The sequence below is a fragment of the Candida margitis genome, assembly GCF_024628925.1.
Source record: "Candida margitis strain CBS 14175 chromosome Unknown scaffold4, whole genome shotgun sequence".
Classification (NCBI taxonomy): Eukaryota; Fungi; Ascomycota; class Pichiomycetes; order Serinales; family Debaryomycetaceae; genus Lodderomyces; species Lodderomyces margitis.
The window spans coordinates 360,143-377,026 of record NW_026261813.1 but is presented as its reverse complement, the minus strand read 5'-3'; the positions used below and the strand labels follow the sequence as shown (position 1 = coordinate 377,026).

Sequence of the window (16,884 nt, the reverse complement as noted above, 5' to 3'; positions counted from 1 at the left end):
TCTTGAATTCCAGTCTGTAAATAATAACAGTTAAAGTCTTAAAAACGTGTGGTAGCGCATAATTGAAATATTTTTATTTTTTTTTCAATTATTTCAAGAAAAAAGAAAGTTGTCGAAGAGCATCGGTTAGCTTCATCGCAGTTACCAAAGTTACACCACTCACTCCAAAAGAGTCATCAAAAGAGTAAAACAAAAGCTGATCATGTCCTCCGACGATATAAAAATAGATGAACCAGAGCAAGTAGATGAAGTAGAATACGATGTTGACAAGATAAAGATACTTCCTGGTGCATCAGAAGATGGATCGTCAGCTTCATTCCAGATTTTGGAAGAGGATCACACCTTGGGCAATGCATTGCGTTATATCATTATGAAAAACCCCGAGGTTGAATTTTGTGGGTATAGTATACCACATCCCAGTGAAAACAAGATGAACATCAGGATACAAACGTATGGTAACATATCAGCTGTTGAAGCTTTGCACCAGGGTTTCGACAATTTGAGCGAGCTATGTGGCGTTGTGGAAGAGAAATTTGAGCAAAGGTTGAAAGAGGGTGGATACAGTACCGAGGAGCCATAATTGGACCCATAAAAATGAGACTGCTTTCTGACATGTGCAGAAACAGAGCTCTTGTTGGTAGAGCTAACTGGTTTATAGAATCAATGATATAGGAATAGCAGCAAAAGCATATGCATCTGGTGTTAGGATTACGGAGCTTGGAGCTGATACCCATCTCTGGCCAAACAAAGGTGATTAAACGTGAGTGATTTCAGAACGTATTATCTCGTTGTATCTATCTCGCTTTTTGAATTGACTTATATGGCATTGCATCATGTCCAAAAATAAAAGCATTATCCCTATTATTCCGCACTCTAACATACGTCTCCTACTAGTAAACCGATCTTTCTTTCTATCTGAGTTGATATGATAGACATTTTCATACCTTTTGTGTAATGTCTCACTCAAAGTATGAGAAGAGATGCCTTTCAAAAAAAAAAAAGGAAAAAAAGAAATTTCACACAAACCAGATGAGATAGACAAACTGAAAAGGAGAAGAAAAAAAAACTTCCTTCTCATCTACTCTTTTTCTTCTTCTATAAAGTAACTTTGATTTGACATTATTAACCAAGTTATTCATCAATCAATCAATCATTAACTTATAATTAAATCAAAGAATGTCATATAATAACGGAGGATACAGAGGTGGCTCAAGAGGTGGCTACGGTGGTGGTTCAAAAGACGGAGGTAGTTACGGTGGAGGTGGCTACGGTGGAGGTGGCTACGGTGGAGGTGGCTATGGTGGAAGAGGCGGCGGCTACGGTGGCAGAGATGGTGGATATGGAGGAAGAGGTGGTGGAAGATTTAATGACGCTCCAAGACAGGAATTGGTTGCACCAGAATGGGACTTAGAACAATTGCCTAAATTTGAAAAAAATTTCTACACTGAACACCCAAGTGTTGCCGCCAGATCGGATGCTGATATTGAAGCATTTAGAAGGGAAAATGAAATGAGTGTTCAGGGTCATGATATCCCACATCCAATTACTACGTTCGATGAAGCTGGTTTCCCTGACTATGTTTTGAATGAATTGAAAGCACAAGGTTTCCCAAAGCCAACTGCTATTCAATGTCAAGGTTGGCCTATGGCTTTGAGTGGTAGAGATATGGTTGGTATTGCTGCTACTGGTTCAGGTAAGACCTTGTCGTACTGTTTGCCAGGTATTGTTCATATCAATGCTCAACCATTGTTGAAACAAGGTGATGGACCCGTTGTTTTGGTTTTGGCTCCTACAAGAGAATTAGCTTGTCAAATTCAAACTGAGTGTAGTAAGTTTGGTTCATCGTCAAGAATTAGAAACACTTGTGTTTACGGTGGTGCTCCAAAAGGTCCACAAATTAGAGATTTGGCCAAGGGTGTTGAGATATGTATTGCTACACCAGGTAGATTGATCGATATGTTGGAAGCCGGTAAGACCAACTTGAAGAGAGTCACTTATTTGGTTTTAGATGAAGCTGACAGAATGTTGGATATGGGATTTGAGCCTCAAATTAGAAAGATTGTTGACCAAATCAGGCCTGATCGTCAAACATTGATGTGGTCTGCTACGTGGCCGAAGGAAGTTCAAAACTTGGCTAGGGATTACTTAAATGATCCTATTCAAGTTACTATCGGTTCATTAGAATTGGCTGCTTCGCATACAATTACTCAGATCGTGCAGGTTGTAACTGAGTACCAAAAGAGAGATATGCTTGTTAAATACTTGGAAAGTGCATTGGCTGATACCAACTCCAAGGTTTTGATTTTTGCTAGTACCAAGAGGACATGTGATGATGTCACAAGTTACTTGAGGTCTGACGGATGGCCTGCATTGGCTATTCATGGTGACAAGGAACAACACGAAAGAGACTGGGTCTTGAAGGAGTTTAGACAAGGAAGTCACTCCATTATGGTTGCAACTGATGTTGCTGCCAGAGGTATTGGTATGTATTTTATCTGAGGAGGGAAAGTTCTTATTCCCAGAAACTATTAACTTTAACATTTTAGGAATGATTCTTTTTTTTTTTTTTGGGAAAGAAAACTTGATTGTGTTTTGGCGGGCCAAACGCAAAGGGAGAGAGATTCAATGTGAACACCAATGATGACTATCATAATGACAAATTGAAGGGAAGTCGACAGAGAATGTGCACCCATTATTGAAGATTTTGTTGAATAGAAGTAAACAAAAGAAACAAGAAGGGGAGTAGCTACATGCGTCGCACGGATGTGAAATTACAGATGGCTCACATATTTGTTAATGAGTTCAACAATGACGTTCTTGTACGTTGGGAAAAAGGGAAAGATGCGATGATGACTCGCGTCTTTTTTTTTGTCAGGTTTTCAATTGTCCGGTGCAGTCACTTTTCAACTTAGGCTTTTGTTGGTTGAGAAGAAGACTGCCTTGAATGAGATGGAAAAGTGAAGTAGCTTTTTGCATTTACTTTGATATCTCACTGAATTTGAGGACAATGCTAGACCTGTGTTCAAAAGTATAAGAGATAAGATTTGGAGCGTGTTTTTTTTTAAACAGAAGAAGGAAAACGCTCTACAAATTGAATGATCCTGTTTCTGGGGTTGTTTGTGTCATTGAAGAAGTCGAATTATCAATATAATATGTGTGTAGTGTTATTTTCTTTTGCATTTTGTGTGTGTGTGTGTGTTTAGTATGTCGTGCTGACCAAATGTCTTCTATGTCACAGTTCAATAAATGGGTAATGGCTTGATGAGACATACTTAAAGGGGAGTAGGGAAAGAGCGGAGTACCATTCCTTCCAAAGGTGTCCATCATCCATCTACGTTCACATTCCAATTTGTGTTTTTCTTTTTGAAAATTCTCCCTGTAGTTTTACTTTTGTCTTTGTTGTAAAACAAAATGAAGAAGAGAAGAGTAGTTATTCCTAAAAAATGGAAACTGTTAAATGCATTAAGAGGATTATATATACTAACTGCTTCTGTTTTTTTAGATGTTAAGGGTATTACTCATGTGATCAATTATGATATGCCAGGTAACATTGAAGACTATGTGCATAGAATTGGTAGAACAGGTAGAGGTGGTGCTACAGGTACAGCTATTTCCTTTTTCACTGATAACAATAAGAAATTGGGTGGTGATTTGTGCAAGATTATGAGAGAAGCTCATCAAACCATTCCACCTGAATTGCAACAATTTGATAGAAGAAGTTATGGTAGTCATATTAGATATGGGTCTGGAAGAGGTGGCCGTGGTGGCCGTGGTGGTCGTGGTGGTTGGGGAGGAAGAGGACGTGGTCGTGGTGGTTACTCCTCTGGTTCCAACACTGCTCCATTGGGTAACCGTCGTTTCTAGAGGGAAAGTTGGCCTAAATGAGTGATGCAATGTTGTTACAACATACACTCATGTTTTTTTATTCTATTTATGTCGATTGGAAAATGTGTCGATCTATGCTTTTTTTATTTTTTTGATATTTTTAATAGATGTGTGTGTATAATAATAGATTGAAATGTTTTATATTGTTTGATTGATATCGTTGTAAGAGACGAAAAAACAAGAGAGTAGAGAGGTTTAACATCACTTCTAGAAAATGTTATCCTAGTTGTTTTTAAAACTTACAAAAGGTGATAAGATACTTCTCTTGTATGAGTTCTTATTATGAAGTCTGTATCTATCTAGAAGTTTGCTTTGAATATTCTCCAAAGAACTGGTGGTCATTTCATTATAAATAGGTGGTTGTCAATTTTCGTATATTTAAAAGAACAGAAAATTATCACATGCAAATTTAATAATTTATTGTTCGTATTTAATTAATACTCACAAGATCATTAAAAAAAAAAACAATAGTTTTGCATTTTTAATACTGAATTATTGATTGAGTATTAAATATTTGTGTTTACTTGAAGGGGATATATATATATTTTCATACAAGAGAAATCCATTACTTTATTATTTATAACCATTTTATACTTTCATACAGTTGAAATACAATGGCTGAATGCTAGTAAGAAGATTATCTTATCATTAGGCATACACATGATCCTCACTTTCACTTTATCTAAGTAAATGCGCTTATCGGGCGTTGCGTGTAAATGTATTGGAGATTTTGTGTAATACTTCCAAAACAAAAGTTCGAAAAGACCAACAAATTTTTATGTGCAGGCAGTACCAAACTAATCAATATAGTTCACACATGGTTATGAAAGAGAGGACATAACTGTCTTTTACCGGCTATCATGCGTCCTTCAAAAGAACAAGAGAAGAAAGGGTTACCGTCCATGTCTTGCGATTCAGCGGAAAGTATATATTATGTTCAACTGCAGCTCCTATTTTTCTACTTTTGGCTCATGTTTTGTCCCCCCACACTTTTTTGTTCGTGTGACTTTTCGCCGGTGAGTTACCGTAGAAAGCTTTTTTTAACAATTAACCAAATGAAATAAAAATAATAAACTAAAAAGTATATAGAACTTATATCAATAAATTGAAAAAAATTTTCAGCACTTTTGGATTCCTTTTTCTTAATTTCATCAGAGATAGGTCTTCTTTTGCGTTCTAGCTAACTCAACGGTTAAGATAAACAGCAATAGCAACTGTTCTTTACCATCTTACTATCTCCACCATCTTAGAAACTATTCCCTCCTTCTTAGCACATATATAAAGCCATTACTGATTTTGGTTGTGCTATAATACAGGAAGAATCAGAAAAAAGCAATAAAAAAATATAACGACAAAAAGCAACAAAAGTGCTGCCACAATTGCTTTCACAACGATGTCAGTCCAAACAGAAACCAACAATAGTCCAATGACTGCAATGGGATCAAAACAAGACTATGACACCTCATCTGCAGGTCCAAAGGGAATAACATTTGCTGGTGAAACTTTTGTCGTTCCAGAAACTCATGATATGGTCAAGACATTGTTTGATCCCTCATTGCATAAATCAAACTTGGAATTAACCATTTTGGGTTGTTTATGTGCCAACTTGCTTGTTTTTTTAATACCACTGAATCAAGTGCGAATTGGTGTGTTTATTGGATTATATATATTCTGGAGATTGTCTTACAACTTTGGTATTGGGTGGTTATTACAACAACAATCAACTCATAATAGGTTGGTATCCTGGTCTAGAGATGGTAACTTGTTTGATTCTAAAAATAAGCTGTTTTGGGCTAAAGTCGTGCAAAAAGAAGTCAAGTCCCAGCGAGGTAAAGACTATGTTATCTCATCCTTACCTATAGAATTCAACACTTGGCTCGTTTTTAGAAAATTTGTGGACTTGATTTTAATGTCAGATTTTGTCACCTTTTGCTGTGTGGTTTACACTTGCGCAATTGCTAATGCTGAAGACTTCCACAACACTTGGACAGTTTACCTAAGAATAATTGTTGGTTTGAGTTTAATTTTGTTTAATTTGTGGGTTAAAGTCAATGCTCACAACACAATCAAGGATTATGCTTGGTATTGGGGTGATTTTTTCTTCCGACAAATCAATAATGAAGAATTGATTTTTGATGGTGTTTTCGAAATGGTACCCCATCCAATGTATTCAGTGGGCTATGTGGGTTATTATGGATTTGCCTTAATAGCCAAATCATATACAGTATTGGCAATTGCAATCTTTGGCCATTTCTTGCAAATGATTTTCCTTCATTATATTGAAAATCCTCATATTGATAAGATCTATGGTCCTTCGAAGAACGAAATAAATTTAATCAAGATTTTGAAGTTGAAAGATTTGAAACATTTTGAAAATATGCCACCATTGGTTGGTTTTTACAATTTCAATTGGATGAGAGCAAGCGATGTATTGAATTTGATTTTAATAACCACTTATGGTGTCGTAATTCCATTATTGTCAAGGAACTCTTATAAATTATTCTTTGCCTTGACGGTGGGTACAAAGGTGTTTGAAAGTTTCTTTATCAATACAATGTTGATTTGGCAAAGCTACTCGAAATATTTTACCAAGTGGTGTCTTTCGAATGATATTCCGGTCGAGAAATCATTAAACAATTGGGCTATATTATACAATTCTTTGATCAATTTGACATACTCATCTTTGTTTGGTATGAATTTTGCGCATATCCTTCAAGGCACCACTGATGTACTTTACCATGATTTGTTCTACTTGAGAGTCTTTGTTGGTTGCTTGTTGATTGTGACCCAAACTTGGATCAATGCATCAATAATTGACCTGATTGGATACTTTGGCTATTTCTATGGTGATTTTTTCATTCCAAAATCGCAGCACTTGACCAAAGCTGGTGTATACCGTTACTTGAACAATCCAGAACAAATCTTTGGTGTTTGTGGAGTTATGGGTGTGTTTATTATATGGCCAACATACGAAAACATTGTCTGTTGTATTTTATGGGTTGCCAACAATTTCATTCGTATCAATTTCATTGAAAAGGCTCATATGCTCAGAGTATATGGCGAGCAAGAAGTAAATCAAGATTCTGGGGTCACGAAAACCTTCAAAAAACACTTGATTCCTGATGTTATACAAAGAAGAATTAGCAACGACGAGCCAATGAGAAGAAGAAGAAGTAACCCTGGACTGAGTATTGCTGAATCATTTGAAAATTTCATCAAGGATTTACAAAATTCCAAGGTTAAATTATCGCAGCAGAAGTTGATTGAATTATCACAAAACTTGTCATTTGCAAATTCCGATTATAAATTGACCATTCCTGAATTGAATGTTGACAAAGCAACCAATTCGAAATACATAACTATTGGATCACCAATCAAGGTCAATTGGCAATCACCTGCTTCCACTCATTCTACGCGAAACTGGATTGGATTATACAAAATTCTGCAAACTACATACTCGAGAAACAAGACACTTCTTTCATCATCGGGCAGATGGACCTATTGTGAAACCCCCAATGGGACATTTACATTCACCAAGGATAAGCTATTTTGGGAACAAGGTGTTTACGAAGTCAGATACCATTTGGATGGCGGGCATGACGTGGCATATATTTCTGAACCATTTGAAATTAAATCGCCACATATAGATGTCCCCAATGATGAATCAGAATCTGCATTGGATGGTTTTGCCAATGAATTGAAACTGGAAATTTTTGATCGTGTATTTGCTATTGATTCAATTGATACTTCGATACAAGCCATAGCTACGCAATCGGATGAAAATGTGTTGGAAATGTACAATTTGTTGAGCACGGTTATTTCGCAAACTACTAATATTCGTATTAGTTCGAAGATTTTCCTCAATCATGATAACATTTCAATCAAAGAAGTGGCTAGGAAATTGTATGATATTAATCATATTCTCAATGATTTGTCATATGATGTATCCATTAAGAAGAATGAATAACAGCCGCCCACCCCACACTCAATAGATTTTATTATTGTATATACAAGCTTCTATAAAACATGCATAAGAGGTAAAGCTCACCCAATTTTTTCCTCTTTGTTTCCAATAATCAATTGAAAGATTTCAATAAATATGAATTCAAATTGGCTCTAATCAATTTTGACATTTTGCTGCATTCATCAATCAACTTTTCCATTTCTATTTCTGATAATTGTAATTTCTCATCATCACCATTACCATCACGTTCAAACCAACAGCCTACAATCTCATCATTCTTCAAATTCATAAAACTAACCAAGGCATAAACCCCATCTTCACCCGCATCTGTATCATGTAGTTTCTCTTCTTGCTGGTGGCGGTCTAAATCTTGTCCTATACGAACATCTCCATTGGCCATCAATTTAACAACACCGCTAGAAACAACATCACGAATCTCAATTCCGGCATCAATGATGGCTAAACTACTAGCAACGACAATCCACTGCATAAGCCACAACATTCCTGAAACTCCCTGGCATTTCGGGTCAGTGGAAATGACACTAACTTGTAAATCAATAGTTGATTTGGGGTATTTTGAAAGGATTATGCTGGGTAATATGCATGACTCCAAATACGAGCTCAATCGATGTTCAATGGGCGTCATCCCCGTCCTGTACCCCGATGATGCTTGTGGCGTATCTCTATTATTGTTGGAAGAGCTATTGCTACTGTTATTGTTGAATATATCTGATTGCGGTTGCGATACGTGCAGAAGAAATTTCGTTTCGACACTGACACTGGCCTTGTCAATGAATGAACCTCGGATTGGTCGTGGTCCAAATACTGATACTTGGATGATTGTCGTGTTGTCTATTTCCAAGTACGCTGAGCCATTGGAGTTTGTGATTAGCCCGTGTTTGAGAAAGAATGGAGGTACTTGATTAGATGAAGTAGTGGCGCCGCTGGTGGAACTGGTACTGCTGGTGCCGCTGGTGTTGTTGTTACTGGTGGTTGATGATGGGAGGTTGAGGGCAGCAGGGATATTTGGAGTCAGTGTATTTACCGGACCCGTTATTCTTCGTCTATCGCTCATTTTTATCTATCTTCTTATGTAATATCTTTGAGAAAGCGGTCTTGTGATGATGGAAGGTTGCTGATTGATTGTAAAAGAGAGATGAGATTTTTGTAAATTTTGTTTATGATAAATGGTAGCGTCAGGTGAACCACACACCTAGTACAACCAAAGTATATCTCTACTTTCTATATTATTGTATCTTCTAATACGTATCTAAATATAAATAGCCTTTCATATAAAGAACCACACTCCTTGTACCTATATCTCCCACTTCTGAGTCTACTCCCTTGAACAATCTCTTCCAAAAGCATACACCTTCAACCAATCAATACAAATCAAAATTTGATTCTTGACCGAAAGACACATGTAGATATAAGCTGACCTCCAAAACAAATAAGTCAAATTACCACCAGTTGACACATTTGACCACGACCCCCAAGCCAAATCAGCCACGGCTTTTTCACTACCAATGTAGGCCAATGACCCTTGATAATTGTAAATGAAATGGGGCAAGTTCTTTTCTAATCGAGAAGCTCTTGATTTCAAGACATCAGATGCCGTGGCATCATGTTCGATTTTGTACTTTAAACTGGTTAATTTCTGCAACTTGTTAAAATAATCAGCCAAGTAATCTCCTTGTTGGTGAGCCACCTGGGCTGTGGGTGGGTATTTGGTAAATGTGCAATCTCCCAAGGCAAAGATGTTTGAAGACCCTTGTAATTTTAAATGTTTATCAACAAGAAAGCCTCGTTTGGCACTCTTTTGTGCTTCAACTTTGTCCATCAAAACATGTGTAAAGTCTCTAGTAGCATTACCAGTGGCCCATATAAGCATACCATAGGGAACAACCTCAGTTTCTTTAGTTTGTTTGTGGAAAACAGTACAATATTTATCATCAACCGAATTAATTCTGGCATTGGTAACTAAATCAATATTGGTATCTTGAAACACTTGATTAGTGTATTCGACTAATTTAGGATTGAACGTGTGCAACACTTTGGGTTGTGATTCGATGAGGGTCACGGTTAAATCTTTGGCGACTTCCGGCATCCATTTCTTTAAATCTTGGTCGATATAGTCTTGAATCTCACCAGCAGCTTCAACACCAGTTGGGCCACCACCACAGACAATAACATGTAATAGACGTTTACGTTCCTTATCATTCTCAGGTAACAAATTAGCCGCTTCAACTAAATCAATCAATGTCTTTTTAATCCGCATTGAGTCACCGACTTCTTTAACAAATGTTGAATGTTGAGCAACTCCTGGTAAACCAAATGTTGATGGCTGGGCACCGATACCGACAACCAAGTAGTCATATTGAAGAGTAGCATTGATATATTCGACGTTATCATCGCCAATCTTTTCTGACCTAGTCGAGGCCGAACTTTCTTTTGAATGACCCGAGTGTACCGTTGTAGATTGTTGGATCTTCAATGTGTTTGTTTCAGGATCAATATCAACTGCTTCCGCTTCGTAATATACCACTTGCCCTTTACATAATCTGGTTATGGCTCTAACTGGCTCAATGATTGATTTCATATCAACAGTTCCCGTGGGCACACTAGGCAACAATGGAGTGAATAAGAAATAGTTTCTGGGTGACACCATAACGACATTGTATAACGTGGTATCCAAATTCTTCAACAAAGCCACTGATCCCCAACCGGAACCCAAAACGACCAACGTTTTCTTCCGTTCACCAGTTGGAAATGTGGCCGATTGTGGTTGTTGTTTGCCAGGATGGGTTTCAGTGTAAATCTTGTATCCAACAAATCCAACAAATCCAACAACGCCTAGTGCACCGGCACCTAAAGCATATTTGACTAAATTGAAAACAAGTGAGGTGTATGTAGGATGTGGTTTCCCTGGAGGTGGAGGTACCGTTGAATATAATTTGGTGAAATGTGGTGCTCTAGATGTTGCTAATTTTGTATTGATGAGGGAATATCTTGCACTAGGGGTGGGTATAAACCTTCTAGTTGCTATTCCGGTAAACATATTTGGGGGAGGTCAATAGATTCTATAATATCAATACTCAAGCTCTGCTAATGTATAGATGGTGGTAAAGTAATTTTTTTCAATTTCCTGACTCTTTATGATTTTTTTATTTTGCGCCGATTTGTGAATTGCCTGAGATCGGAATCGGAATAACTTTTTTGTGAACAGGGGAAGGGGGAGAAGTTTAGTTCTAAAGAAAAACAACTAGACAAAAGATTGGGAGAAGGATGGGTCCTTGAATAGAATTCACCGTATAGTAATTGAATGTAAAACGAGGACTTAGAAGGTAAGAACTAATAGCCAAAAGGTTTAAATTGAAATGAGAAATGAAGAGTTGAACGGTTATAAAATGGATTTATAGCAATCAACAAAAGACTATTACACAAAATTGAGGATCGATGGGAATTCCACGGAGTTAAATGGAAACAACGCCAAACTAAGCACCGAACGATAGAAACAACAGTGACGCCTGTATCTTGCTTTCATGAGGCTCTTTCCGGTGTTAAGATACCTCCCTCCTTGTTGATCTAAAGCATAGTTAGAAATTTTCCGACGACATATATATAAACTGACCTTAAGAGACAAACAAAAGAAATTTATGTACATATTCAAAGATTCCTCCTAACGGTTTGGGCTATAAGATGTCGGCTATTTCTAAACAAAAAAAGAACTGTTGACTTAAATATAACCAGATGTATCTCCCGTTATATTTGTCATTTATGGTCTTTTAGTTTGACAGAAGTAGGCTTTGGCAAATGTACTGTTAGTGAGTATATTGTCTGTGCCTTCTCTTATTTTATTTACTGGCAGGTATATCTACACACTTTTTGTCTCCTCGGGTATACTTCTTTTTTTTGTTTCTTGATAAACTCCCTATTCTTTCTTCTTTCGGACTACACTCTTCAGTTGAAAAAACACAAAAGAAGTATAAAAGACATAAAAGTAAAAAGAAAGGATCTCAGGAGATGAGATTTCGATAATGGGCAAAGAAAGATTGAAAGTAAATTTTTCGATTCCGATGCACGGACTTACATCCCATGAATATCTTTTACGCTGGGTTAGAGAATAGGAAATAGCAGAGAGCTTAACATTGTGTACAGAGAAAAACCAGAATAAGGTTATTCCGGATAAAACTGATTATTTATTCCGGGTATCACGATTTCCCTCTATCTGACACTCATCCACTCAATCCCAATGATCACGAAGTAATTTTACAAATACCCATTTGCAAATTGTAGATAAAAATTTAAACACTAATAACTATTAACACATATACACACACATATATATACATATATATATTATTTTAAAGAAGAAAGGAAGATGAAATAAATAAAATCTAATAGCGTTACCCTATTGCCATGGTTAAAGTCCAATGTGGCATAAAGACACAACGCACCCACTTCGCTTCTCTCTCTCTCTCTCTCTCTCTCCGCTCGTTCAAATACAGCACCTCCTCCCCCTCCTCCTCTTCACCCCGTTCAAAAAGGTGCTAGATAGTCAATAGGATTGTTGTTGCCACCACTTATATTCCCCGGCGCAAATGCATCTAAAGCACCGAAAATCTCATCGAAATTTAAATCTTCATCAGGATTGTAACTGTTGTTGTTGCTATTGGTCACAAATGAATTACTGCCATTGTATATATTACTTCCCTGTTGTGTGTTGTATTGAGTAAAATGTTGTTGATGTTGTGGTGGTGGTAGTGGCTGTTGCTGGAGATGGGGATATTGTTGTTGTTGTGTATGTTGGAAGGATTTTAGGGGCTCCTGTTGCTGTGGTGGTTGCTCTGGTCCCTTTTGACTGTTTGGAACCTGTTGCTGATCATACATATAAGGCGGAAGAATCTTGCCAAATATTTGCGCATCAAGCTTATCAAAAACCCCCGGCATATAATTGGAAGCAAGTCCACCTCCAACATTACCACCAATTTCTTCATTATCCTCTTCTTTAATAATCAGAAGTCTTTCAATATTGGCCAAATCTTGAGGGATTTCCGACGTTGTTTGAAATCGAGCAATACTGGCATCTTTGAAAAATTCACCTAAATCATCCTTTTTCGAATCATTGACATATCGGTTATTGTCATCAAAGTTTTTAAAAGTACTCTTGAGATTCTCTTGAAGAAGTATATTTGCACTCTGTTGAGATTGCTGTTTCTGTTGAGTGGGTTGTGGTACAGGCTGTTTCTTATTTACTGCCTTCGACGCTGTCCTTCTATTCAATTGTTCAAACAACGTATTCAACATGTTGTAAATACGTAATGAACTATTTGACGAATCTTTCAATGAATCCAATACTTTTTTCCCAATTTCAATATCCTTCTTAATCACTTCAACATTTAAATCATCATCAAATAAAACACCAAATGCATTTACTCCATGACCATTATTATTATAGTTGGCAAAATGGAAATAATACATCAAACAAGCAATACTAAAGAAAATGGTGTACATTGAAAACCAATAAGTTCCGATTAATAATTGCTCGTCAATCATTTTGTTAGCCAATTTGACAACCATACGAGCAATTTTGATACAATTGCGTCCCCTGATTAACGACCGTGGATCGGATAAAGACCCATTCATCGAATCACTAACAAAATGAATAAATGGACGATAAAGCATGATTTGACAATTCAAAAACGACAAGTGGAGATAATAGTTGGCAAGAACAAATTTCTCAGGAATATCGGTACGTTTCACATTAGGATCAGTTGGCTGTAACTCACGTGGAAGACTGTCTAGCCATACTTTTAGTTCCATCTCCAATTCAGTAACTTTAGTATGGATTCTATCTGGCGCAGATGGTAAAGGCGTAGTTGATGCCAGTGCGTGTTTATCTTCCAAAGTTATTGATGCTAATGAAGAATTTGGTGCTGGGTGTTGCGACTCCTGCTTCGATGATTGTGTGTGTGGACGTGGTTGCAGAAGAGGCGATACTTGCAGGCTAGCTGGCGATGCCTGTGGCACTTTCTCGTTATCATCCTGACTCCGCTCCTGTTGCCGTTGCTCATTGGGGTTCTTGTTCCCCTCGTTATGGGTAATCTTGACGGGATACAATTCCGTCAAGATATGCGACAAGATAAACATCAACTTTGTGTGATAATTAGCACAACCGGCTGAGCTCAATCTTCCTCCTTGTTTTTCATACAAGTATCCCTGTCTAGTAACATTCTCATCGTCCAAATCATCAGGCAACTCTTGGTCAAACTGGTCCTCTGTGAGTGAGCGAGGCAACCCTAATAAACTGTTGATGTAAATGTCCATTTTGTAAATGGTGAAGAATAAACGTTTCCGGGTATCTATCTCCATTGGATCCAACTTGCGTTTAGAATTTTGGAAAATGGATAAATTACGATGCAACCCTTCCTTCAATGCACTTCGAAGAGCTATCCCAATGTATGAATAACACGTGGACAACCTTGCTGAACATTGCAAGTACATAATCATCATGACAATTGTTTGAATTGAGCTTATATCTCCCACATTGGTGATATCCATCAATTTTCTAGCCTCCAAGAAATACTTGAATCCATCATCCTCTAAATTCTCATTATGCGCCGTCTTTTTGTAAGGCGACTTGCTGAATAAACATCCGCATGCTAAACTTGAATAAAGGAATGGAAGAAATTTTTGTTGTCGATCGCCATATTCACTTGGGTCCAATGAATACAATAAATCAATCTCTTGGATAAGCGAGGGACGATGATAAAACCGAAACAAAACACATGCTTTGGTCCAAGTAATGTAAATCAAGTTTAATGCCTCTTCTTTGCTAGGAAGAATCAACTTGACTTCAAGAGGCGTGGTGGCGGTATAATCTTCGCTCAAAGTTTCCGCTGACGCTTTTCTTGGCGGTGGTACTATAGCCTCCCTATCATTCGTCAAGTCGGCAATTTCATTCGTGCTTAAAACCAATGAGGACGACTTTTGACACATATAAGTAATGACTTTTTGAAATCTATCTAAATCAAAGTCTAGGTTTTGGTCTAAGCAGTTGAATTGTAGTTTGGGGAGTAATGTGTTTATAATCTGTTGAGCAATAATCAAATTCTTTGTGGGAAATGAATCGATAGGTACACCATTTGGAACGGTAGGGCCAAGAGAAGCAGTAGCAGCATTTGCAACCTGGCTGCCACTAGCGGCAGTAGTGGTGGACGACGATGACGTCGACATTGGCGCGGAGGCGTTTCTTAACAAGTGGTTGTGTTGGTCGCCATATAGCGTTCCATTTGCCGCAGCTGCTTGTAATGCAGCCACAACGTTAGGCAGAGAAGGCTTCGGTATACCTGAGTTCTTTTTATTTCTAATGTTTGGTTCATCATAAGTACAACGGAATGAATATACGGTACAATGGATGCACGGTTGTCTACCATCACATTTGACTTTTTTCGCACGACAGGTGTCACAAGCACGAGTAACACGTCTTCTCTTTGGTTCGGTAGATGGTTTTTTCACCATATGCTGTTTGTTGTGGGATGTAGGTGTGCCTGAGTTGGATGATGATGGCACTGTAAGTGGGGACAAGTCTTGTGGTTCTCTACTCATGGTTATTGAATAGTAGTATGCTGTTGCTGGTTATTTCAAAGAAGTAAATGGGGCGTTAAGAATAATATGAAGGCGTATGGATAACAAATAAGGTGTGTATTGTTAATATATGAATGTATGTGTATGTTGATGTTGTTTCGTTGCCCCGGAATGGATGTTAGATTCTGTGGTTTTTTTTTTCAAAATTGTGTTGAGACGAGAAAAAGAAAAAGGAGAAGTTTTAATTTCTTTAAAAAAGTAAGTAAGTAAATAAGAGAGAGAAAGAAAACGTTTTTCAATGTTTGTGTGCGGCTTTATTGTTTGTTTTTGAGTAGCATACGAATGCCCAACTCCACCAACACTCTCTTAAGTCTTCTTAGGTAGTTGTCCAGTATAGTGTTTATATTAAGCTGATCAGTAAGAAGAAGGGTATATGACTACATACATTGATGTACTTTTTGATCAATGATGGCAATAAAAGAGTCAAGAGACACTAGAACTATGTTGCTAAAGTGGTCTACAAAATAGTCAGGCTCGAGTTTCGTTTGAAAATATTTTTATAGTTACTTAGTCTAAAGAATCAACATGAGGAATTATTAGATAACAACCAATGCTATCAATGAATATGTGGATGTTGATGATATTGAGAATTATGGTAAGATCCAGACTCTTATATTTTCATAAATGTGATCGTAATTACACAAAACTACCTGGCTTAAAGAAAACTTGCAGATACGATCATCACCGTCATCATCATCAAAGAACAACAACATCAGTAAACACATCTAACCAAGCAAAAGCTAGCACACTTGGTTCACTGGAGACACCAATACTTGGCCACCCAACTGCCAAATTCTTTCGAATTGCTTCCACTAGTCTACAGCATTCTTCAATTATTCAAGCTAAGTCTGTATCCCCCCAGTTTGATCGTTTTTTTCACTTTATTTTAATTGTGAGAAGTAAAGCTATACTATATATTTGTGGAAGTCACTTGGATATAAACGACACCAGGTCCACTTTCTCAATATTTTAAGTCTTCCTCCACTTTGAAGATGATTTTTCAATCCATTTCCAAAGCACGTTTTATCTTTCATACTAATCTTGTGTCTGTCTATTTGTTTCCCTATTGTTTGGACCAATGATGGAAGAAAACGTTTAAATGCATCATACACATGTCCATATTTATCATCCTTGACAATATTTTTCCACAATATTATACTTGTTACCATGATCAACTAGAAGCTAAAGGTCAGCTTAAACACTAAATGAAACTAACTGACGCTCTTCTGAGCTTTGATTGGAACCCCACATTCCCCCAGATTCTTTTATTTTGCATAACACTGTAATTCGATGTGTCAAGGTTTTAAAATCTTTTTTTTGGTGCAGCTGAGACCTAACTCTCCTCCTCCCGTATCTACTCACAAACATTATTAATGATAGGTGTGTAT

General features: G+C 37.3%; 6 protein-coding genes across 6 annotated transcripts; 3 read left to right on the top strand and 3 right to left on the bottom strand. All coding sequences in view use genetic code 12, as the record gives it.

Annotated features, from left to right (window-relative positions):
* Nucleotides 1–202: 202 nt before the first annotated feature.
* RPC19 (DNA-directed RNA polymerase core subunit) lies at nt 203–580 on the top strand (the record flags this gene model as incomplete). The annotated part of the gene is made up of 1 exon (XM_051815044.1): nt 203–580. One exon carries the CDS (start codon nt 203–205, stop codon nt 578–580), a length of 378 nt encoding a protein of 125 aa, XP_051671563.1.
* Nucleotides 581–1,176: 596 nt separating this feature from the next.
* DBP2 (DEAD-box ATP-dependent RNA helicase) lies at nt 1,177–3,864 on the top strand (the record flags this gene model as incomplete). The annotated part of the gene is made up of 2 exons (XM_051815043.1): nt 1,177–2,482; nt 3,503–3,864. The coding sequence occupies 2 exons, from the start codon at nt 1,177–1,179 to the stop codon at nt 3,862–3,864; spliced, it is 1,668 nt and encodes a 555-aa protein (XP_051671562.1).
* Nucleotides 3,865–5,278: 1,414 nt separating this feature from the next.
* On the top strand, nt 5,279–7,852 carry CHO2 (phosphatidylethanolamine N-methyltransferase; the record flags this gene model as incomplete). The annotated part of the gene is made up of 1 exon (XM_051815042.1): nt 5,279–7,852. The coding sequence occupies one exon, from the start codon at nt 5,279–5,281 to the stop codon at nt 7,850–7,852; it is 2,574 nt and encodes an 857-aa protein (XP_051671561.1).
* Nucleotides 7,853–7,961: 109 nt separating this feature from the next.
* CANMA_002919 (exosome non-catalytic core subunit) lies at nt 7,962–8,924 on the bottom strand (the record flags this gene model as incomplete). Its single annotated transcript, XM_051815041.1, has 1 exon — nt 7,962–8,924. The coding sequence occupies one exon, from the start codon at nt 8,922–8,924 to the stop codon at nt 7,962–7,964; it is 963 nt and encodes a 320-aa protein (XP_051671560.1).
* A 261-nt stretch (nt 8,925–9,185) lies between these two features.
* CANMA_002918 (uncharacterized protein) lies at nt 9,186–10,907 on the bottom strand (the record flags this gene model as incomplete). Its single annotated transcript, XM_051815040.1, has 1 exon — nt 9,186–10,907. One exon carries the CDS (start codon nt 10,905–10,907, stop codon nt 9,186–9,188), a length of 1,722 nt encoding a protein of 573 aa, XP_051671559.1.
* Nucleotides 10,908–12,388: 1,481 nt separating this feature from the next.
* On the bottom strand, nt 12,389–15,457 carry ASG1 (Asg1p; the record flags this gene model as incomplete). The annotated part of the gene is made up of 1 exon (XM_051815039.1): nt 12,389–15,457. One exon carries the CDS (start codon nt 15,455–15,457, stop codon nt 12,389–12,391), a length of 3,069 nt encoding a protein of 1,022 aa, XP_051671558.1.
* Between the last annotated feature and the right edge of the window lie 1,427 nt (nt 15,458–16,884).